This window comes from Rhinatrema bivittatum, chromosome 5 (assembly GCF_901001135.1).
Source record: "Rhinatrema bivittatum chromosome 5, aRhiBiv1.1, whole genome shotgun sequence".
Taxonomy (NCBI): domain Eukaryota; kingdom Metazoa; phylum Chordata; class Amphibia; order Gymnophiona; family Rhinatrematidae; genus Rhinatrema; species Rhinatrema bivittatum.
Window position 1 is genome coordinate 248,196,905 of NC_042619.1, and position 25,690 is coordinate 248,222,594.

The 25,690-nt window shown below is 45.7% G+C and overlaps 1 protein-coding gene across 2 annotated transcripts in view; it reads left to right on the top strand.

Annotated features, from left to right (window-relative positions):
• Positions 1-25,690, top strand: part of KAT6A (lysine acetyltransferase 6A) — a 333,161-nt gene that overhangs the window by 95,708 nt on the left and 211,763 nt on the right. The window contains exon 7 of one of the 2 annotated variants that reach the window (XM_029603716.1): positions 20,821-21,128. In XM_029603716.1, the coding sequence (XP_029459576.1) occupies positions 20,821-21,128 (308 nt within the window). The remainder of the gene's footprint in view (positions 1-20,820; positions 21,129-25,690) is intronic. The other variant, XM_029603717.1, reaches the window with a different exon arrangement.

Consider the following 25,690-nt stretch of genomic DNA (forward strand, 5'->3'; position numbering starts at 1 on the left):
ACGCCAGGCCTTTATTCTGTCCAAAATCGACTACTGTAATGCTCTGCTCCTAGGACTTCCCAAAAACACGCTACAACCACTTCAATTACTCCAAAATGCTGCTGCTCGGATCCTTACCAACACTCACAAACGCGACCACAGTACTGCAACACCTCCATTGGCTACCAGTCACGGCAAGAATAACTTACAAAGCTCTCACACTAGTCCACAAATCCCTCCACAACCAAGATATGCACTGGCTAAAAGAACACCTTACATTTCACGATACAAACAGACCCACAAGACAGCAACACAGAGCATTACTGCATACACCGTCTCCCAAAGACTCTAAACTCAACTCCACTAAAGCTAGGGCACTTTCACTAGCCGCCCCCGCCCTCTAGAACAAGCTCCCCACATCAATACGTCAGGAAGCATGCCCCAAAAAATTTAAGCAGGACCTGAAAACATTCCTTTTCACTCAAGCATAATCTGAACAACTCTCCTCCTTTCCCTAATGCTTCCCTCATCCCACGATTTCTTTCCCCCTCCTGGCCTTCGCGACACTTCTGTAAATAGTATTACTCTTGTTAAATCATATTTATAAGCCTTGTATTTTTTTCATAAGTTGTGAAACGTTCCTATTTTATCTAATCTGTATTATTTAATGTTCTTTGTTACAATGTAAAGCACTTGTTGCTGATTTCTGTTTGAATGTGAACCGATGAGATGTTCCCAACGTTCATCGGTATATGAAAACTGCTAAATAAATAAAATAAAATAGTCTGTAGCTAGGGATTCACCTATGTGTAAGAACTACCATCCTGCTTGTCCTAGGAGAAAGTAGAGTTGCTTACCCATAACAGGTGTTCTCCTAGGACAGTATGATGGTAGTTCTCACGAAACCTGCCCTTTGAGTTGGGTTTCTCCTATGTTTGTTATTTTATTTTTCCGTAATTCTATGTTATGAGACTGAAGAGGGACCCCATGTGGAAGCATGGATAGTGACATAAGTTTTCCGTGCCGGGCTCCATCCGAGGATGTCACCCATGTGTGAGGACTGTTCTAGGAGAACACCTGTTACAGGTAAGCAATTCTGCTTTCCTACGGTTTTTGCGAGTTTTTCCATGTTATTCATTCGCCAGGTCCCTCTTAGTGCCCTCCCGTAGTGTTCCTAGTCAGGATTTTCGGTGATTCTGGTAAGTTTCCTTTCGTGGTTGATTCCCCGTGGTGGCGGTGCCTCGTTGCCTGTCATCGCCACCATCATTTTTGGATTGTTCCGGTTTTCGGCGATGCACCCGATGCCCGAGGACTATGTCCATCACTGACCTGCATAAGATGTGTGTTGCCTGCCTGGGAGCATCACATGATGTCCGGTGTTGCCACTTAGGCACTCAGATGACTCTGAAGGGACGTTGACTTTGACTCAACAAGGTAGAACAGCTCTTTGGTCAAAGAAGTCCGAGCCATTGGCATCAAAGGACCAAGGAACAGCACCAGTGGACATCGAGCTATCAACATCGGTGGGATCATCGGTGCCTTCGATGGATAGGGGTACTAGAGACTGACCACCGTTGATCTCCTCCAAGCCTGAGGATGTTGGGTTCCTCATCATCAGCCTCCGCACTGGGGAAGGACTGGGCCAAGCATCGAGATAAGCTGAAGAAGCATCGGCACCGGTCCTATTGATGCATAGTGCTGGGCACAGGGATGCACCGACTCATACAGCGATGCCCCCGAAGCGACTCTGCGACAAGGTGTGCTAGTTCTCCATTAGTGCCGGGGGTCCTCAACTGTTTCCACCGGTCTTGAAGCCAGTCATCAATCCACCTCGTGGGTCCAAGGATGACCTGGCCACCCCTCCTTCCTTCCAGTTGATGTTGGCATTGGCAGAGTTTGAGGAGGTGCTGGAGCACTGAGTCCAGCTAGCGGTGGACCGGGCACTTCAGGGCTTCAGTCCTGTGGCACCGATGGCACTGGACCTTGTGCCACCCATCCTCATACTGCTACTGGAGAAGTTCAACGTGCTCATCGGTGCATTACCGACCTAGCTGGCATCGTTTCCTGGGACAACATTGGGGCACTGATGCCTCCCCCTACAGATATGGTGGTCATTGTTGGTTCCTTTGAGGAAAAAGCTCCACCAGGGCTGGCAGAGTTGCCAAGGCATCCCATTTCAGTTGTTAATGGAGGAGGATGCCAGGCACAAAAAGCCTGAGATCCTTCAGTTTGTGGAGCCTCCTAAGGAAATCGTGGTGGTCCCAGTGCACGAGATCCTTAAGGAGCTGCTTCTGAAAATATGGGAACACTCCCTCACAGTTCCTTCCGATAATAAGAAGTCGAATGGGGTCTACCCCATCCACAAGGCTCCTGTATTTGATAAGTCAGCTGTCCCACTAGTCGGTGGTATCTGCCCTCAAGAGGGCCAAGCATTCTCGGACCCATTCCTCAGCGCCCTCAGGGAAGGACCACAGAACGATAGACACACTTGGGAGGAAGGTATTTCAAGGCACCATGCTTATTGCCCACATAGCTGCCTACATGAGTTAGTACTTGTCACCGCATCTCAAAAAAATATAGTTGCGATGGAGAAGGTACAAAGAAGGGCGACCAAAATGATAAGGGGAATGGAACAGCTCCCCTATGAGGAAAGACTAAAGAGGTTAGGACTTTTCAGCTTGGAGAAGAGACGGCTGAGGTGGGATATGATAGAGGTGTTTAAAATCATGAGAGGTCTAGACAGGTAGATATGAATCAATTATTTACTCTTTCAGATAATAGAAAGACTAGGGGGCATTCCATGAAGTTAGCATGTGGCACATTTAAAACTAATCTGAGAACGTTCTTTTTCACTCAACACACAATTAAACTCTGGAATTTGTTGCCAGAGGATGTGGTTAGTGCAGTCAGTGTAGCTGTGTTTAAAAAAGGATTGGATAAGTTCTTGGAGGAGAAGTCCATTACCTTCTATTAATTAAGTTGACTTAGAAAATAGCCACTGCTATTACTAGCAACAGTAACATGGAATAGACTTAGTTTTTGGGTAGTTGCCAGGTTCTTATGGCCTGGACTACCACTGTTGGAAACAGGATGCTGGGCTTGATGGACCTTTAGTCTGACCCAGTATGGCATGTTCTTGTTCTTATGTTCTTACTCGCAGGACATCTGGAAGTGGCTGCAGGAGTTGGCCAAGCAGCTGCCTCAACAGCAGCAGCACCCCAGCATGTCGATAGTGCATAAGGGCCTGGAGTATGGAAAACACAAGGTCTGAGCGAACTACAATGTTTTCAAGACTGCATCAAGAGTCTCTGCAGCGAGAATCGGCACCTGCAGAATAATATGGCTGCGGGCCTCGGATCTCCGACCATAGGTACATGAATGACTTGCCGACGTGCGTAAACTAGGGAGAATCTCTTTGGAGATAGGGTGAAGTACTCTGTGGCCCAACTTCAGGAGGTGGGCGAGACAGAGGAAGACTTTCTTTTGCCAAAGGAAGTCCTGTCCTCCGCCCCCTCTCTCCCATCAACACCATCAGGGTTTCCGTGGCCATCCTAGGCAGCAGAGAGCCACCCAGCCCCAGCTGGCGCCTCGGTCAACTACAGGGACGGGTTTTGAATGGGTCGTAAGGAGCGTAGGCCAGTCACCCGTATCCGGGACAGTGGATCCTATGGTTGGGGGCAAGCTGCGGTTCTTTGTGAACCAGTGGCTCATTATAACCTCAGACCAGTGGGTTCTTTTCAACAACTGTCAAGGGTACCAATTGAACCTATTGAGTGTCTTGACAAATTGCCCTCCATGACCATTTTGGGGGCTGGTAGCACATCAGGAGGTATTGCCAGCAGTGTTCTCCTCCCTCTTAACAGCCAGGGCGGTTAAGCTTGTACCACCAGGGCAAAGATGGTGGAGATTGTACTCCAAGTACTTGCTGATTCCAAAGAGAACAGGAGGATTCCACCCCATCCTAAACCTAAATGCCTTGAGCAAGTTTATAAAAAAAAAAATAAAAAATCATGGTTTCCCTGGGCACCTTAATCACACTTTTAGAAAAAGGGGACTGGCTATGTTCTCTCGATTTAAAGGATGCATACGCTTACATTGAGATCTTCCCCGGTCACAGGAAGTATCTCCGATTTGTGGTGGGGAAACAGCCCTTCCAGTACCAGGTGTTGCCGTTCGGGCTAGCATCAGCCCCAGGAATCTTCACAAACTGCCTGGCTGTGGTGGTGATGCTCCTCCGCAGGCTGGGACTGCATGTTTTCCCTTATCTGGATGATTGGTTGGTCAAAAGCACATTTCAGGCAGGTGCTGGAAGGTCCCTGCGTTTCACCATCTGTGTGTTGGGAGTTACTAGGGTTCGTTATCAACTACTCGAAGTCCCATCTCAGCCCATCACTTCAATTGGACTTCATAGAAGCTCACACCTTACTGCCTCGTCAGAGGGCTGTCGCCTTGATGATCATTGCGGCAAAGATTCAGCAGAGCCAACAAGTGTCAGTCTAGCACATGTTGAGGCTGTTGGGCCATTTGACTGCAATTGTCCATGTCATTCCCTTGACATGTCTACACATGTGCAGAACCCTATGGACCCTGAAGTCACAGTGGTGCCAGGCCACTCAGAGCCTTCAGGATTGCATTCGAGTCACTCTGTCTCTCCAGGACTCATTGTCTTGGTGGCGGATACTTTCAAATCTGGAACGGGGGATCTCTTTTCAAAGTTCCTCTACTCAAATTGTCCTAACCACATGGATGTGTCTACCCTGGGGTGGGTAGCTCATGTCGATGGGCTCAGCACCCAGGGTCACTGGCCCGCTCAGGAGCGTTCTTGTCAAATCAGTTTCCTGGAGCTTCGAGCGATCAGGTACAAGCTATGGGCTTTCAGAGATCAACTGTCCAAGGTTGTCCTGATATAAACTGACAAACAGATAGCCATGTGGTATGTCAACAAGCATGGAGGCATGGGATCATATCTCATGTGTCAGGAAGCAGTCTAGATCTGGTTATGGGCCCTGTCCTATGGGATGGTGCTGAGGGCCATATATCTGGCTGGGACGAAGAACGTGGTAGCGGACATGCTGAGTCGAGCCTTTAGTCTCCACGAGTGATCCCTGGATCCAGGGGGGTAGTGAGTTAGATATTCCGCCTCTGGGGGAGCCTGGACATACATCTGTTCACATCCCCATGCAACAGGAAGGTGCCTCTCTTTTGCTCCCTGTACAGGTCAAACAAGAAACCAGCCTCGGACGCTCTTGCCTGCATATCCTCTGATTCTCTTGGTGGCGAAGACTCTTGAAGCTTCATGAGGATAAGGGGGCTGTCATCTTCATAGCCCCTCATTGGCCGAGATAGGTCTGGTTTCTACTGCTATGGGGGGAGTCCATCCAGGGACCGATCAGTCTGGGGACTTCAGATCTCATCATGCAAGATGTGGGAAGGTTATGGCATCCCAATCTCTAGGCCCTGTCGCTCACAGCCTGGATGTTGTGAAGTTAATTCTGCAACCACATGATCTCAGAGGATGCGTCTCAGGTCCCGGTAGCTTCTAGAAAGCCTTCCATTAGAATGTCTTACGGACTGAAGTAGAGGAGGTTTTCCATGTATTGTGAGCAGAAGGCCCTAGATCCATTCTCCTGCCTCACACAAAAACTGCTTGATTATCTTCTACATCTATCGGAAGCTGGCTTAAAAACCAATTCCATTAGAGTTCATCTCAGTGCAACTGGTGCATTCCACCGAGTTGTAGATGGTACGCCCATCTTTGTACAGCCTATAGTTGTACATAAGAATATAAATTACCATACTGGGTCAGACCAAGGGTCCATCAAGCCCAGCATCCTGTTTCCGCAATGGTCAATCTAGGCTACAAGTATGATTCATGCGGGGCCTGTTTCAATTGAAGCATCCCCTAAGGCCTCCCCTTGTGTCTTGGGACCTCAATGTGTTGTTAGCTCAACTGATGCAAGCTCCTTTTGAGCTGCTGCGCACCTGTGACCTGACAGGTCATATTTTTGGTAGTGGTCACCTCTGCACGCAGGGTCAGCAAGCTCCAGGCCTTAGTGACTTATCCACCTTACACTAAGTTTTATCCTGCCTAAATTGGTGACTGATTTCTTCTTAACCAGCCCCATCGTCCTGCCAACATTCTTCCCCAGGCCCCATTTTCACCAAGACAAACAAGCTCTGCACAGTTTGGACTGCAAGCAAGCCTTAGCCTTCTATTTGGAGCACACAGAAACTCATAGGCAGTCCACCCAACTTTTTATTTTTTAATAGGAATAGATTGGGCGTTGCTGTTGCCAAACAGACACTATCCAATTGGCTAGCAGATTGCATCCCCTTCTGTTATGCCCAGGCAGCACTGCATCTTGGGGTTATGTCAAGGCTCATTCTGTCAGAGCCATGGTAGCATCGGTGGCCCACTTGTGAGCAGTTCCTGTGGAGGAGATCTGCAAGGCTGCGATGTGGAGTTCTCTCCACAAATTCACATCGCACTATTGTCTGGATAGGGATTATCGACATGACAGTAGGTTTATCCAGTCTGTCCTTCGGAACCTGTTTGAGGTGTAGAACCAAGCTCTCCCCACCTAGGGCCCCGTTGTTTGGGTTCAGGCTGTCTCTCCCTCTGTTACCAACAGCACCATTGTTGTTGTGCCCAATGGCACCTAGTAAGGTGTCTGTTGATCCCCTTTTTGTGTTGGGGAGCAACCTGTAGCTAGGGATTCACCCATGTGTGTGGACTATCATTCTGCTTGTCCTTGGAAAAAACAGATTTTCTTACCTGTAACAGGTGTTCTCCAAGGACATGCAGGATGGTAGTCCTCACAAATGGGTGACATCATTGGATGAAGCCCGGCATGGAAAACCTTTTTGTCAACGTTTCTAGAAACTTTGACAAGCACACTGAGCATGCCCAGCATGCTGTTAAGCAAGCTTCTATGCGGGGTCACTTCAGTCTCTTCTTTTCCGCACAGCTGTCGCCTCTGTTTTGGAGCTTGGACTTCTTTTCGATAATTTGCTACTGCAAAGTATTTTTCTTCGCCTCCATGCATCGTGTACGGTCCCTCACCCTTCTCAGCCTTCGGGCAGTAAATTTTTGGGGTATTCGCGGTCAATCGCTTATGACATCTATTGGTACCCATCGACCAATGACCGTGCGTCGCACTCTTTTTCGTATGGCATCTACTGGCTTCCTTCAGTGCCCTCGGACTATGTCTGTCATGGACCCCCTATGAGGTCTGTGTCCTCTACTGGGGGCTTCCCATGATGTCTGTCTCTGCAACTGTGCCCAGATGACTCCTAAGGGTCATCAGGCCCGTCTCAACAAAATGGAGAAACTCTTCGGGTCCAAGTGATTAAAGCCATCCTCGGCATCAGGAACCTCCACCCCGCTTGGTAAGGAGCCCCTGGCTCCGTTGAGTTCTCCTGCCCTGGTCCTATCGGGTCTCGAGCTTGGTGCTGGGGACAGACTGCTGTTCCTGTTGTCCCGTTCCCAATCGTACTCCTCGGCATCGGGCAGGGACCACTGTGATTGTCAAGAGAGTTCCAAAAAGCACCAGCATTGGTCATCATCTTCTTCCAAACCAGACCGTGAGAAGGCATCAATCTCGGTGCCTCCCACGAAGCGGTCGAGGGAAGAGGAGGCCATTCCCTCCGAGGCCTCCAGGCGGCCTCCACCGGCACTGGTGGAGGGCTTGGTTCCCCTTCAGCCTTGGGATTCACCGATTCTGCCGGCTCCTCCTCAGCCCGTTTTTGCTCTCAGGCTTTTGAGGGGGAGCTAGAGAGGTGTGTGCGGCTAGTGGTCGGCCGGGCCCTGCAGGGCCTCAAGCCTCTGGTTCTCTGGGTACTGCTTCTGCCACAAGAGCCTGCTCCACCAGTGCTTGCATCTTTGTGGAGCGGCTCGACATGCTGCTCTGTATACCATGCATGCAGCTAGCTCTAGTGCCCCAAGCCCCTCAATGGCCTCTGGGTGCACCGCTGCCATCGCCACCGGCTCCCATACCGATGAGCGAGTCTTATGAGGAGGAAAGGCTATCTGGTGTAATGGCAGGCCGGAGACACGCAGTGCCACCTCACCGTCTAGCTCTCCCAGGACTCTCTGGGTCAATTCTACCGATTCCTTTGGTACCACCATCTGATCCCTTGCCCCTCTCGATACCTTCGAGGACCAGGTCGTGCATGCTGATAGGCCTTCAGCCCCCTGCATCCCCGAAGGATCGCAGCAGGGGCGAGGCCCCCTACAACTCCTGGGCGGGTGAGGCGTCTGTATCCTCCTTGGAGGAATCGGAGGATCTGCCTTCTGAACCTTCTCCCCTGGAGGAATGACAGCGATCTCCCCCCCGAGGACCTCTCCTTTGCAGGGTTCATCAAAGCCATGGCCGAGTCGATGACATTCCAATTATTGACAGAGCAGGACTCCAGGCACAAAATGTTTGAGATCCTGAAGTTCATGGATGCCCCGAAGGAAGTGGTGACTGTACCAGTCCATGACATTTTCAAGGAACTGGTATCCCGCCTGTGGGAGCATCCCATATCGGTGCCATAGGTTAATAGAAAGACGGATGCGGTATACCTAATCCAGCCATCAACTGGGTTCGACTGCTGTCAACTCCCCCACCAATCGGTGGTGGTCGAGTCAGCCCTGAAAAAGGCTAAGAGGGTTTATACCCATGCCTTAGCTCCACCAGGGCAAGAACATAAAGCCCTAGATGCCTTGGGTCACCGAGTGTTCCAGGGTGCTATGTCCATTGCCCGTAGAACTTGCTATCAACTTTATCTGGGGCAATATTCCCAGAATCTGTGGAAGCAGGCCCTGGAGTTCAGTGAGTGTCTGCCTCAATTCCAGGAGGATTTTCAGGCCATTGTCTAGCAGGGCCTGGTGAGTGACAGACTCGAAGTCCGCTCAGCTTATGATGTCTTTGAGACAGTCATGAGATCTGCTGCAGCGGGCATTGGAGCCCGTTGGATGGCTTGGCTACGAGCCTCTGACCTGCGCCCTGACTTGTCTCGTATGGGTGAGAACCTGTTTGGGGATAGGATTAAGGAGGCTGTAGGTCAGCTGAAGGATTACCAAGAAACCCTTCAACAGTTGTCAGCCAGCACTTCCGATAGGCAGCCTACCAGGAAACCCTCACGGCAATACCCGAGCCGACCTTTCTGTCAGCCTTGTAAGTATTACCTGCCCACACAGAAGCCCAGAACTCAGAGGCCTGTCCCTAGGACCAGACAGAGGCAGCCTAGGCCATCTAGGGTGCCCATGGCTTAGCCTCAGAACCCCATCACGGTATTTTGACTGGTGGCGAGGGAGTATGAGCCCCCCCCCCCCTTCCACACGGGACCCTGGCTGGTTGGGAGTCGTCTCCAACTTTTTGCAGATCGATGGATCTCAATCACATTGGACCTTTGGGTGCTATCCATCATTCGCCAGGGTTACTGGCTGCATTTCCAGCGACCTCCACCCTGCTTCCCCCACCCTCCCCTCCCCCACCTTGTCTACCAGGTGGAGAGCAATAAGGGACATCCGGATACTTTGGGTAGAGATCTCGGCCCTCGTTTCCGCTCGAGCGGTCGAACCTGTTCCAGCCAGCCAGTGGGGCAGAAGGTTCTACTCCAGGTATTTCCTAATTCCCAAGAAAACGGGTGGCCTCAGGCCCATTCTGGACCTCAGAACTTTAAACCATTTCTTGGTAAAAGAAAAGTTCAAGATGGTCTCTCTGGGCACCCTGATCCCCCTGCTCAGGGCGGGGCACTGGCTCTGCTCCCTCGATCTACAAGTTGTGTACGCCCATATCCCCATTTTTCAGGCGGATTAGCAGTACCTGGTCGATGGGGGCCACTATCACTCTCGTGTTCTGCCCTTTGGTCTGGTGTCTGCGCCCCCGAGTTTTCACAAAATGTCTGGCAGTTGTCTGTGCCTATCTTTGAAGGCAGGGAATTCATGTGTTTCCCTACCTCGACGATAGGCTCATAAAAGGCAACTCCTGTCAAAGGGCTCAGAAGGCCATGCGTCTCGTGATTGAAACTCTGGAGACCCTGAGATTTTTTATCAAACTATCCCAAGATCCACCTTCAGCCGGCCATGCAGCTAGACTTCATTGAAGCGAACCTGGACACTGTCCATGAGAAGGCCTACCTATCTAAGGGCAGAGACTTTGGCAGCTCTTGCACAACATTTCTCCAGCTGTCCACGTCTCTGCTTGCCAGTTTCTCCAGCTGCTGGGCCATATGGCAGTGATTGTGCATGTTACCCCTTTTGCTTGACTACACATGTGCCGTGTGCAATGGACACTGCGCTCTCAGTGGTGTCAAGCATTGCATCATGGTCACCGAAAGCTTGCGGCAATCCCTTCTGTGGTGGACAGTCCCCGCAAACTTGGAGTGGGGTTGCCCCTTTTGAAATGCCCAGCCCCAAGCCACACTCACCACCGATGCTTCTCAGCTGGAGTGGGGAGCGCATGTTCTGGGTTACCGCACCTAAGAGCTTTGGTCTGTTCAGGAGGGCTCGGCTCCAGATCAACCTCTTGGAGCTACGAGTGATTCGCTGTGCTCTGCAGGTGTTCCAGGAGCTTCTCATGAAAAAGGTAGTGCTGGTTCAGACAGACAATCAGGTGGCCATGTGGTACCTGAACAAGCAGGGAGGAACCGGATCGTTTCCTCTCTGCCAGGAGGCAGTCCAGGTCTGGACATGGGCTATCACTCCGAGCGCTGTACCCTCCTGGGAGTGTACAACATGCTAGCAGATACCTTGAGTCAGTCATTTAGACTCCACGAATGGTCCCTCAATCAGGAGGTAGCGAACAGCATCTTCTGCCACTGGGGGATCCCGGACCTAGACCTGTTTGTCTCTGTGGAAAACAGGAAGGTACACCGATTTTGCTCCCTCGGCAGGAGGGGAAGAGGATCAATAGTGGGTAAGTGATCCAATACCTTTAGGCTCAGATGAAGACTTTACCCTCCAATCCTCTTCCAGATCCTCCGGATCACTCCTTGCTGCCAGAGGATCTGACCTATTCTGAACTAATGGGTACTACACTGAGCATCCATATCCACAAAGACCCCTGATCCTGCGCTCCTTAGGCTTCTTCAAATATTGGACACTGCAGCCAAACCAACAGCTTTTCCAGTTCAAAGCATTCTCAAGGCTCTACAATTGAAAAAACCCAGTTAGAAAAACTCAATTGGAAAACTCCCATTTTGGTCACTCTAGCTACTAGAAAGTAAGACCTCAAATTCAGAGTCCAGCAATCACCAGGCTTTATATTCTCTAGCTGCCTTACCAGTCCATCACAGTTGAATCTGCTATGAAAAAAGCGAAGACACATTCATTCAAATTCTTCTCCTGGAAAAGACCACAAACTTCTAGATAGCATTGCGCATTGAAAAACTTTCTTAATAAAGTTATCTACTCGCGTTACCATCCATTCATTCTACATAATGCAGAAAATACGGGACTGCAATGAAAAGTTGAAGCCTTTTTTACCTGTCTCAGAGCAGGCAATTATTATCCACAGCCACTCCGAGAAACGGAAGAGGACATCTGCCGCCATCTCTGATCAGTATATGACTCCTTTGGTTCCCTTTCACATACTTCATCCACCTCTGTTGGGGCTAGGCATATGGCATGGCTTCAAGTGAGTAGCACAAAAAACTAGCAGACTTCCCCAGTTATAAGGGACAGTCTTTTTGGTGAAAAGCATCGTGAGATAGTCGTCCATATTAAAGATGAAAATGTAGTGGTGCAGTTGCTCTTGACAGCTCCTGAACAGCCCTCTACATATGATATCACTTTTGTCCATACAAACATCCATACTTCCACATTAGGCCTTACCAATCATTTCAACAACATCATCTACTGCCTCTTCCAACCCAGCGTTAACAGCCTTTATTGCCTTGTCAAAGAGTACGCTGGCAACAAAAAACTACAAAATAGGCCCAACTCAAACAAGGGCCTAGTTTTTGATCCCTCTGAATAATCCTTTTCCAATTCTCCCAGTAGGGAGAGTCGGAAACATTTTATGGTGGATTGACATCAGATCACTAAGGACCCTTGGGTCCTTCAAATTGTGCAGTCTGGGTACCAGTTGCATTTCTCCCAGCCTCCACGTTGTTTGGCGCTCCATCCAGATCCATCTCATTTACCGCAGCTTCGATTGGAAGTCCAATCTCTTCTCAAACAATGAGCGATAGAACCAGCTCCACTGTCTCAGCATACCCTTGGGGTTCTGTTCCTGATGCTTCCTTATCCCCAAGAAAACGGAGAGACTATAGACCATTCTTGACGAGATACCTAAACAAACATATACGCTGAGAGAAATTCAAAATGAACTCCCTCAGGACGATCCTACTTTGTTTAAATTTTATTTATTAATTAACAGTATAACATACAAAATGTCTGGTCTCACAGTTGTTTACTCTTCATGGTGAGGGTCAGGTTGCTTAATAAGTAAATGCTCCGCTGCAATCCTCAGTGTAGGATTCCCCACATGTAATGGCTAATTCAGCCTGCTTATCAATGGAAAAAGCAAGTTTGCTTACCATAAACTGTTTTCCATAGATAGGATGAATTACCCGCCTCACTAGAGTGTAGTCTACATAGCTGAATTAGCTCTGGTATGGATTGAGGAGACTCAAGAGGCTGTGCCCTCACAGGAACTCTTGCACATGTTCAGAAGAGCGAAAGGTCTACTAGCTTGGAGAGAAAAGTCCATTTGGAAAATGAGTCTGCCAGATAATATCACCCCACATGTAAATGGTTAATTCATCCTGCTATCTACGGAAAACAGTGTTTTAGGTAAGCAAACTTGCTATAAGTAGTAAAAGTTAAAACATGCAAACATAGGAAGAATCCGTCATTGTCACTAATTGTGCTTCAATACCCACCCTATTCCTGCATACCTATAGGATTCTAGGTTGTCCATGAGAAGATTGAACATAAGAAATGCCTTTCAGGGTCAGACCAATGATCCATTGAGCCCAGCATCCTTTCTCCTAGAGTAGCTAGTCTGGCTCACTTGCACCTGGCAGATCCTAACAGGAAAGTCCATTCTATATTGCTCACTTCCCAAATTGTGGAGACATCCAAGTCTGTCTGACTAATAACTGTTTATGGATCTATCCTCCAGAAACTTACCCAAATCTTTTTAAAACTCAACTATATTACTAGCCTTGAGCACATTCTCTGGCAATAAATTCCACAGCTTAATAATTTGTTGACTACTGCTTAATTTCATTGAATGTCCTAGAGTTGTTCAATAGAGTAAGTAACCATTCCCTATTAACTTGTTCTACACCATTCATGATTTTGTAAACCTGTATCATATCCTCTCCCAGTCGTCTCTTTTCCAAGCTGAAGAGCTCTAACCTTTTAAGTTTTCGTCATCCAATTCAAAGTACATTTCCAAGAAATTCTTATTGCAAAGTGTCAGTCTTTGTAAACACAAGGGCCAGTTTCCTTAGATGTATAAATATCCTTGCTACCAATGTTCCCTGTAAACTCTGCACACATACAGGAAAACATAGCATGCATAAGAAAAGGAAAATAGAATGGTGTTTCAAAGAACACACTGCACAGAAATTTGTATATTACATTGCACACCAGAACTTTTTTGCACGTACAACCCACAAAAAAATTAGGGGGAACATTGCTTGGTACATATGCAGAATACATTGAGGAAATACTGAGCAGAACAGTTGGCACAGCTTGGAGCAATAGCTTATGGCAGCTGCTCTGTTACAGAATCTGTTAAAGTGCCAAAAATACTCTGTTAAAGACACTGAGGGAAGTTATAGGCACACTGATGACTGAAATTGTTGTGTGTTAAGGGTCTCTGTGTTCTGCACTGACTGTCCCCTTCCCCCGACTTACTGGCTTCCCGACTCACTAAAGGCCAGCACGCTTCGCACCTGCCACTGATTGGCTTCAACACAGCCCTCCTGCTCCCACCAGAGAAGGACACAGCCACCCGACCAAATCGCTATCGGCAGGCAGACCAGCCCCCGCTCCTGCCCTGAGACAGACACCACCGAGGCCTGCATCTACATCCTGGCTCCCCATCCCCAAATCTGCCGACCCTCAGGCTACAGCCACACAGCCTGCCACGGTACAAGCAGTTGCTATCTGGACTGCCGCCCCCCCCCCCCCCCCCCAATCAGTGGCCGAGCTAACCAGAAGCTGACCAACCTGCCACCATTCAGACACCCGACCGATTGCAGCTATGCAGATTGTTGTCCCCTCAGACATTTCTGCACACTAGCTCTAGCACACTCCACACCTGAGACCCACCGCCATTTGACTGCTACTGCCCAGTCTTTCGGCTCCCCCTAAAGACAGACCTAACCGCTTGGCCACAACTCCCACCAACAACCTGCTTCAACCAGGCCTGCTAGCTCCCCCACCAATAACCGATCCGGCAGCAGCCACCTGGCTGATTGGTTCAACCTATACATCCTATCAAACTTCTGAAGTGGGAGCGGCAAGGGAGCACCGAAGAAACAACGGAGTGATGAGGGAATGATGTGAGAAGTGGCATGGGAGTTATGAGGGATTAAAACAATAGCTGAATAACCGAGAAGAAAGACCGATAAGAGAAGAACCCCCTAAACAAATAGAACACTTCATCTAATAGAAGAAACAACTCAACAGGAAATATAATAGTCTTCCAGGACCTTCCACAAACTCTTAAGTAATATGATATACACTGTAATCCTCTCAAAGGAAATCGATCAAACAAAACCAAGCCCACCCTAAGACAAAGAAATAATGAGGATTGAACGAAAAATGACAACAAAAATCATAACAAAACAGTGAAAGTAGTGTTACACACTGTCTTGATCAAAAGAAAAAAACATCAAAACATGTTTAATGTTCTCTATAATGCTACTTAACGAACAATCAATATAAAAAAAATCCCTATCATCAAAGACCTAATCGAAGAGCATCTACCAGTGATCTTCTGCATTACTGAAACTTGGCAAAATGAAAATGTGCTCATAAACCAAATCTCTAACCCTAAATATGATCTTTTCCACATACCAAGACAAAAAAGAAAAGGCAGAGGCCTCTTAATCATTTGTAAGAGAGAACTTAAATTAGTACTAAAAAAAAATTGAAATTCAACCTCCCTATGAATTCTCCATCCTAAAATCAAAACAAATCAAAATAGGGCTAGTATATTGCCCACCAGGCCTGTTAAAGACTACTCACCAATTATAGAACTGTTTGCCAAAGTATTCCCAACTTCAGAGTGTACAATAATCCTAGGTGACTTCAATCTACAAGTGGATGAAACACCTAGGTCCATTGCCTGCAATATGTTCCTTGAAGCAATGGAAGCATTAGGATGGACACAACATGTCACCGAAGCAACCCATAAAAGCTGGTCATACCCTAGATTTAATATTTGCAAATGCAAATAACTGCCAAATTAATACTAAACATACGACAATACCTTGGTTAGGTCACCAATTAATAAAAGCAGACTCATCTTTCAAGAATCAAACTAAACAGATAACTAGAAATAAAAGCACCTTCACACATAGAAAGAAAATAAAAAATGAGATACTATTAAGTGCCCTAGAAAATAAGATGAGAGACCTTCATATAACCAACTACAACAAAGCCTTCGACTCATGGGATAGAATAATAAACAAAATTGTAGAAGAGCACAGTCCAATACAGATAAAACAATCAACAAAGAACAAGATAACAAGAAGAATAGTCCCTGGTATAACGAAGAGCTAAGAAAAGCAAAGCCAAATCTAAGAAAACAAGAAAAATTTGGAGAAAGCACCCAACGGATGAACCTTAAAAAAAAAAAAAAATAAAAAAATAATAATAATACAAAACCTACCTATCCCAATATCATACCTTACCAACAAAGCAAAAACAGAATACTATGCAAAACAAATCCATGGGGTTTTATTCAGTTTAAAATTATTATTCAAAACAGTGAAAAATCTAATAAAAGATCCATCATCAAATAAGCCAAGGAATACTAACCTCTCTAAAAAGGATTGCAACAAATACGCAACCGCCTTACTAGTGAAAACAAATAAACTGAAAAAACAACTCAACCTTAACTAAAAATATAAACTAAACTGATGATACAATAAATTCTACAGAAGAAACAAACAATAAAAATTTGTGGACTTCTTTTGAAATAAAATAAAAAATAGAGATAAATAGAATAATCAATAAATTAAAACCCTCCATGCATTCAAATGACCCGATACCTGCCAATTTTCTAAAACAAACTAACCAAATAATTACACCATCAATCACATACTTAATCAACCTGTCACTAACAGAAGGCCAGATACCAAAAAGACTAAAACAAGCAACCATAAAACCAACGTTAAAAAATAGACAGGAGAGATGATGACTGGAATAATTATAGACCGATATAAAATCTATCATTCTGTTATGGTTAGTGGTGTTTGGGTGGATCCTTGGACACTGTGGCAGCTGACCACGCCCACGGGGGGGGGGGGGGAGCGGCAGTCCCGTGAGGGACCACGGTGTCAGGCTAGACTCCAGACAAACACAGATTTGAATCTTTTATTAGACAGTTTGTGACCACCAGAGGTGGCAGTAGTGAGTAGAGCAGAGCTTTCCAAACTTTTCATGTTGGTGACACACTTTTTAGACAAACATAATTTCAAGACACAGTAATTCAGTCTACTAGCAAACCAGAGGTTAAAGGTTAAACAAACGAAACATATTTTGACAATGTATGTATGTTTCCTTAAATATATACATAAATAAAATGTTTCACAACACAACCTATCTCATGAAAACCTTTCATTTATATTAAAAATATATAATTTTTCAAGATTAATGTTATTGTTATAATTTAGGAGTAACAATGTCTGTCCCCCACACACTCATCTTTCTACTCCCCAAGCATGTCTGTCCCCTACACACTCATCTCTCTCCCCCCCCCCCCCAAGTACGTTTCTGTCCCCCACACACTCATACCTCCCCCCCCCCCCCCCCCAGCACATGTCTGGCTCCCACACTCATGTACCTCTTCTTTTTGATTGTTGCCAGTTCAGTGCTTCACTCCCTTCAGGGTTCAAGCCTGCCGTGGTGCATAACACCTTCCATGATCACCAGACACTGTTGCTTGCAATACTCAGCAGCAGCAGCAGCCAATGACAGGGACAGCTGGTCTAAAGTCCTACCCACCAAGCCCAAAAAAACATGATTGACAGCAAAAATCGCCCAATAATAAGCAACCCGTGAACTGAAAAAAAAAGCGAATTGCTAGTAAAAAAAAACCCAAACTTGCGTTGGATTTGACGGCGCGGCATCACGTGCCATCACCTGCGCGTGACCTGGAGAGGAGTGGCTTTGTGGACCGGGTTTTAATGTGCTACGTTCGCGCGACACACCTGCACACTGCAGGCGACACACTAACGTGTCCGACACACAGTTTGGAAAGCTCTGGAGTAGAGGATGTAGAGCCTGACTAGGCGCGTCTCCCACAGAGCGCTGGAACAGTGGGTCCTCTGCAAGGCAGTGCTGTAGTGGAAAAAGACTGAGAGATATGAGCACACAATAAGATCAACATTGAGTCCCAATGTAGAAATAGAAGAAGTTCCGAGACAGGGAGAGCAGGCCCTCGAGGAGCGAGTACCTGATCCCTTAGAGCAGAGAGACTCGATAGCATTGTACTCACTTAGCAGTAACAGAGATTCCACTAGACGAGAGGTCTGGCACCGGAGCAGAGAGCAGGCCCTCGAGGAGCGAGTACCTGATTCCAGTGAAGCAGTACTGTGGAGAGAGATGGTGTCTGTACTCACTTATGGTAGCTGTAAGTTAGTTTTTCCAAGTAGAAGTGTAGAGGTTACAGGCAGCGACTCAGGGAACATGGGTCCTCGAGGAGCGAGTACCAGTTTCCTGATAGCACCTGAAAGAAAAAGAGAGGCCTCCGAGGAGCGGGTACCCTGTTAGAGACCCCGAAGGGTAGTAAGAGTTCCAGATAGCGCTGGAGTGGCAGAGTAGCTTAGGAATGGAGAGCGAATCCCATCCCTATGAATCCTGTTGCTAACTCAACGAGCTAGCAAATACTGTAGGCAGAAATACCCGGAAGACGTGACGTCAGAACAGAGGGGACATAAGAACATAAGAAATTGCCATGCTGGGTCAGACCAAGGGTCCATCAAGCCCAGCATCCTGTTTCCAACAGAGGCCAAAACCAGGCCACAAGAACCTGGCAATTACCCAAACACTAAGAAGATCCCATGCTACTGATGCAATTAATAGCAGTGGCTATTCCCTAAGTAAAATTGATTAATAGCCATTAATGGACTTCTCCTCCAAGAACTTATCCAAACCTTTTTTGAACCCAGCTACACTAACTGCACTAACCACATCCTCTGGCAACAAATTCCAGAGCTTTATTGTGCGTTGAGTGAAAAAGAATTTTCTCCGATTAGTCTTAAATGTGCTATTTGCTAACTTCATGGAATGCCCCCTAGTCCTTCTATTATTCGAAAATGAAAAGAACCGAGTCACATCTACTCGTTCAAGACCTCTCATGATCTTAAAGACCTCTATCATATCCCCCCTCAGCCGTCTCTTCTCCAAGCTGAACAGCCCTAATCTCTTCAGCCTTTCATCATAGGGAAGCTGTTCCATCCCCTTTATCATTTTGGTTGCCCTTCTCTGTACCTTCTCCATCGCAACGCCCCTGAAGTTCGCGTCAACGTAGAGTTAAAGATGAGGGCGGCGTGCTCGCGCCCGCCCTAGAGGTACATTGAAGAAAAATGGCGGGAGGCAGCACCAAAGTCGGTTCGGGGACGCCAGAGAGAAGGGCAAGCAGACGCCGCCGCGGCCATCAGTCCAAGGTGAGTGGGAGGAGCCGAGAGTACAGAGAGATAGGCGGGGCGAAGCTGTCGAACACCGACGGACGCAACACATTCCTGGTAAAAATACTCAAAAAAGCAGTTCTCAACCAGAGAACCATTTAGACAATCATGAAATCCTTTACTCAAATCAATTTGGTTTCAGATAAAAACATTCAACAGAGATACTGCAAGGATTTGATTCTGCAAATTATACTGCCTTGTATTCATCAACCTCACAGCGGCATTCAACACAGTAGCTCATAAACTACTATGCCGACAGTTAAACATCGGAATCAATGGAATGGTGTTAAAATGATTCAAATCCTTCTTAGATGAGAGAACATACCAAGTAAAATTCAATGAAAAGATATCTGACACCTTTCATGTAACACTGGAGTCCATCAAGGATCAGCTGTGTCCTGCTACACTATTCAACATCTACATGCTACCATTATGTAAAGTACTCACAGACCTTGGTCTAAACTTCTTCCTCTAAGCGGAAGATCTGCAATTTTATTTTCCACTAACAGACTCAACAGAAAACACAGCATCATTAATCGTAAAATATACGACAATGATAAATGGAAAACTATCCCAACTTAAACTAACACTACCAAGAAAACAGAAATCATATGGCTAAAGCGAACCCCCCCCCCCCCCCCAAAAAAAAAAAAACCGCTACCATCTGCTATAGACCTAGGAAATAGCCAAATTAATCCATCAATGCAAGTGAGAGACCTAGGAGTATAACTGGATGAAAATATAGTAATGAAAGGGCATATCAGTAAATTGATAAAATCTGGCTATAACAAGCTGCGGATACTAAGCCGCCTGAAACCTTTACTAACTATTACAGACTTCAGAACTGTTCTACAAACACTAATATTTTCGAACCTTGACTATTGCAACTCCCTGCTCCTTGGTATTCCTGCTTGTCATATAAAATCACTACAACTTCTGTAAAATGCAGCTGCAAGACTATTATCCGGAGTCAGGAAACACGATCACATTACTTCTACATTGAAAGCACTACCCTGGCTCCCAATTCAATGTAGATTCAGTATAAAAAATTAATGATCATATTTGTATCATTAACCTAAATAATAATGATCTGCTTGGAATACCACTTAAACAACACAAACCCCAACAAACATTGAAATCACAAAATAAAGGTCTCCTCTCGATCCCTACATTACAAACCTCCCACCTGTCACAAAAAAGAGACAGAGCAGTATCTATTAGAGATGTGAATCGGAACTGATATCGGATCCGATTCTGGTTCCGATTCACATCTATAGAGATGTGAATCGGAACTGAAATCGGATCCGATTCTGGTTCCGATTCTAGTATCTATAGTAGGTCCTGAACTTTGAAACACCATACCAGAAGAACTAAGAACCACGACTGACAGGAAGAAATTCAAATAACACCTGAAAACGTGACTGTTCCAAAATGCATACAACGCAACACAAATTGATTGAATGATTACTTTCTCACCTTAACTCTCTTCCCGTTTTCACCTTTTTACCCCTTCTTTCTCCTAATACCCTCCTAAGCTACCACCCGAATACCCATTGCCCAGTAACTAGAATTGGTGTATATTATTTATGTACTCTGTTCTCCAATACTTATGAATGTTAATGTCATGAACTGTGATGAACTAATGATTTTCACTTGGAATGACGGTATACAAGACATCTAAATAAAAATAAAATAAATAAAAATAAAATAAATACACATAAACTGTTATTGCATAAAAAAGTACATGAGCATACATTGGACAAATGGAATTAGACCAGGTTTAAAACATGCAAAAAATAACACCAATCATCACATTTCAACCTTAGCTATTGTTTGGATGATTTGAAGGCTAAATTTCATATTATCTCTGTTCCTAACATAGTAAAAATGTGAGAGTTGAGGCAGATGGACTAGGCTAGCTGATGCAAGCTTTGAGAAAAGAGCTGTGTCAATCTGCTTTCTTTCCTGCATACTTAGGTCAAAAGCATCCTTCAGCAAAATTCAAACTGGTCCAGGCCGGGGCCGGAAACGTAAAATCTCCGTCCAGTCAGTGTCTTCGTCAGAGGATGGATACCACGAGCGACCAGAAGCCTCACACATCAGCAGAGATGGCAATACCTTGAAATTTAACAAGAAAACCAAAGGGCTCATCGATGGCCTCACAAAGTTCTTCACTCCCTCCCCCGATGGGCGGAAAGCTCGAGGTGAAGTAGTGGACTATTCGGAGCAATATAGAATCCGAAGAAAGGGGGCACGGAAATGCAGCTCTTCAGACTGGCCTACAGGTTAGAATCACATCAGTAGTGAGTGTCTCCTTAGTTGCAGCAGATCTTGGGAAGAGGGGGTGGGATAAATGGGACAGCAAAATCCAGTGAAGTTTCTGTCTGATGTGTCTACTATATAGGCATAATGCCTCATTCCCTTCAACTATGGTTGTGCTCTCTTGGTGGGAATATAATTAAGAAGTACGAGAATGAAATGCAATAATACTGTAACTGCCTGGAGCCGAGGCAGTCTGACACAGATCAGAGGCTGTTTTTGTCTCAGAAATTAGATCAGCCAAGGTAATCAGCTGAAGTTAGTTTCAGTATTTTCGTGTTCCCCAAAGTATCAGTAACCTTTTTGTTGACAGTTGTTTTTTCTTTAAATAATCTACTTTTTATCCCAATATGTTATCTTTCTGTTACTGAATTTCTTTAGAAATTAATTCACCTTTTCTTATACTGGTGCCCCCCCACCCTCCTCTGTCCCGTTTTAAAAATCTCCTCTCCTGATTTCACTTTTTTTTTTTTTTTTTTGTGCCAGGGAGGTTCCTTTTGCTCTTTTGGACATCTAACTCAAGCAGAACAGGTTTATTTTAGGCTACTGCACTATGTGCTTTCATTAGCAATTACCTGCAGGGCTTACCCCATATTTTTATTCCCTTCCCCCCCACCTCAATTTAACCCATGCACTGCAGCAACATTCCTCTGTCTATAGTCATATCTCAGGGCTTCTTCCTGACCCTCTACATACAAGCATGGGCCCTATATCTGGCCACTAGGTGTCACTATTGAGCTGTAGCTGGGACATTCTCTTCCCCCATCTGCCCAAGTGCTATGATCACTGCTTCTGTAGCCTCAGACTGGGCAGCAGAAGCAAATTCAGGTCCTCCACATGGCAGCACACGCCATTACTGCTGAACCACTCAGCCACCCTACATTTTTTAAAAAGTATCTTTTTGTTTGATAATTTTACAAGTCTGTTTACCCTTGGCTACTTTGGGCCTCCAGGAGGTGATTAGTGCATTTTGCCAGATACCTATTTTCATAAAAAGATATTTGACTGCTGTTAGTATGTTTTCAAACTTTTAAAAAGATAACCAATAAGGGAAAGATGTTCAGATTGTGCAGAAGGCAGAGCATCTTCATGCTTCTTTATCTAGTTCCATTCCATCTTTGTTCCTGTCCACAATATCATTCACACTCCACATATGCAGCTTTTGTTTGCCGTTTTGAGCCCAGAACCCTGAATAAATTTGTTTCACCTCAGAGCAAGAGTAAGTCCAGCCTATGTCTCTTTTTTTCCTAATATAGCTCCCATTTTTACTGTGATAGAAAAAATGTAATTTTTTCTCTTTGCTTCCCATGACGCCCGCATTCCATGTTGTCTGCCTGATTCCACTGAATTGGAATTGGAAAACAGTCCCTGAAAGAACTGGAAAAAAGTCCAGATCTTAGCTGTTTCTCACTGTGGTACATTATAGCATTTGTCTGTTGAAAAGCACTGTTCATGGTTCCCATCTACTGCACAAGCATCATACACTTACTAATCACACTTGCCCCCCACCCTCCGAATCTCCTTTTCTTTATCAAATACTACTTTTTCACAATTATGTAGGGACCTCCCCTGTACACAGACACTTGCACACATCATTTACTCCTAAGGAATTCTGAGCAAAAAAAATTGAAAATTCTGCAAAATTCTGCATAGTTTATTTTGGTCAAAATAACACAATATACATGACAGTCTTTAAGTAATTAATTTAAAATGTAATGCAGAAAATAATTATTACTTAAAGATGCAGAGTTTTAAATATTTTGAGCAGAATTTCCCCAGAAATATATTGTAAGAATGTCCCTTCCACCTTCTCTCCTTGCTTCTCTGGCCAGTCTTCTTTCAATTTGCCTTCTCAGGCTGCCCGCAACTCCTCCAACCTTCCACTATCTCTTCCCTTCCCCGCTAGGCTAAACCTCTTCCATTCTATCTCCACTCCCAGAGTTTGACCCCTCTCTCACACAGGCTCCCACTGTCCCCCTCTCTCACACCTACAGGTTCCCTCTCATGCGCATATACACTCCCCTCACAGAGGCTCCCTTTCTCTCTCATGCATATACCCCCACACAGGCTATATCTCTCTCTCTCACATACACCCCTGCACATTGGCGTGCGCTCGCTCGCTCGCTCTCTCACAAACCCTCCTAAACACAGGCTCCTCTCTCTCTCTCTCACACACACACACACCCCTTCATACAGGCTCCCTCTCTCTCTTTCTCACACACCTGCACCCCTTCACACAGGTTCGTTCTCAGACAAACAAGCATCCCCACTCCCTCACATCACACACTTCCTTTTTACACCCTCACATACACATACTCCCTTTTTCATGTACACCAGATCCCAATCTCTTTCAAACATACACATTCATTCACAGTAGTCTCACATAGACACTCTGGCACACGCACACATCCTCACTCATGCGCTCTCTCACACACACACCTCTACACACAGCCTCTCACACAAACAAGCTCTACCCAAAGATGCACTCTCACCAGGGCCTGCTCCATCTTCGCCACAAGCAAAATGGGCTCTGCTCACGGCACTCTGGGACCCGCACCATCTTCACTGTGAGTGGGATACACTCCGCTCAAGTCAAACCAAGGCCTTCTCCTTCTTCTCCATGATGCAGCATGTTGGGGCCTTCTCCATTCGCGGTGACACGGCACGCTGGGGCCTTCTCTTTCTTTGTCATGCCGCGGCATATTGCGGGATGAGTTCCTCTCATGGCACGCTAGGATCTGCTCCATCTTCACCGCAATAGGATAGGGTATGCTTGTGGCATGCTGGTGCCTGCTCCAAAATCTGCGCAGAAAACGGGAATTCTGCGCAAATTCTGCACTTTGCAGTAGAGCAGAATTCCCCCAGGAGCAATCATTCGGAGTACCACATAACTAAGCCTGTGAAAACCACAAAAGATACATTTGTCTAACAAAAAGCGCAAACCAAGAAAAAAAGAAAAACAAATTTGTATAACTTTTTTGCCCCGTCCCAGGATGAGACTAGGAAGCCGGGAGCCAATCTTATGGCTCAGGTGGGTTTAAGGATCCTCTATCTATCTCCAAGGCACCACCTGTCTTCTCCTACTGTTCTGAGAGATAGAGCATGAGTATATACCAGGGAGGCTGAAAGGAAAAAAGATAATCACTTGCCAAATTAGAAAGCAGCAGGTGCAAAATAGGAAAGAATGTAGCACAGATAACTAAATCTCTAAATGGGGGTATCTCTTCCCCTCTAGAGCAGACCTTAGGAAATGCATACATTCATCCACTAGTAGCAGACTGGATCGCAGGGGACATCCCTTTGGAGAGGCTGGTGCATGCTCAGGGTAGTTAGGTGAGGGGTGGGCAGTAAGATAAGACAAGGGAAGAAACTCAGATACAAGGAGATAAAAACAAAGAGATGGTTGTTGACATAAGGTTTGGTGGAATTAAGTTAACTGGTTGAATTTAGATTGTTTTCTTTTAGGTTATTTTATTCATTGTATTATTGGTTTTATGGAATTTTATAGTATTTCTGTTTATGCTTTTATGTGATGTATGGAATATGGTCTGGGGAGGTGGTATAGACATTTTTTTTAAAACATTTGAGGCATGAGCTTTCTAGAACAAAAGTCCACTTCATTAGATTCTATAATAAACTGGTAAGTTTATAAGATGCTACCAGCCTCTTTGTCATTTTGCTGCTATAGACCAACATTTTATTTATTTATTTTGATTTGTATGTTTATTTATTTATTTAACGTTTTTTATATACTGACATTCGTTAGAAACATCACATCGGTTTCTATAAAACAAGAATGCAGCCAACATGGCTTTACAGTGAAACTGATATTCCATGGAAGAGGGTAATAATTAAACTAAGAAAGATTAACAAAGAATGTAAAAGCAAGGATGCACAGAAAAGAGAAGACATATAATGTAACCAAGATAAACAAGACAAACAACATGATACACTACTAGGAAATACAGAGACAACATATTCCTCTTCATCCAGTCAGACTAGTCGAGATGCAAGACAGCATATTCCTCTTCATCCAGTCAGACCAGTCCAGTTGCATGAGTATATGCTCCCCTATCATCAGATAGAGAAGGAGAACAACAGGTTTGCTGATGTCAGCACTTATAGGATCCTATGTTGCCTCAGCCTGCCTATACTCTCTGTCTCCAGCAGATGGTAAATAAGCATCCTATGCTGTGAGCTAGTGCATGGCCTAGGCCAGGTGAAGTAGAATTGTGAAGAGAATTTGGCTGGTCCTGGGGCAACAGTCTGAGGGCTTATCCTTCTCCTGTTGATCATAGCCTAGGTGTGAGAGGTTTCCAGGGGGCATTCAGGTGGGCCTAGACAGGAGTAAGCCAGTAGTGAACTGTTCAGTAATCCAGTCTACAAGGTTGAGTTCTTTAATCACTATCTCCCACCCCTCTCTGCAGTCCCTCTTTTATGTGTTTCTCTCTTCACCTATTCTGGCTGACTTCCTCCTGCTTCTGTTCCTCCTCCAGACTGAATAAAGTTGTTTAAAAATATAAAAAGA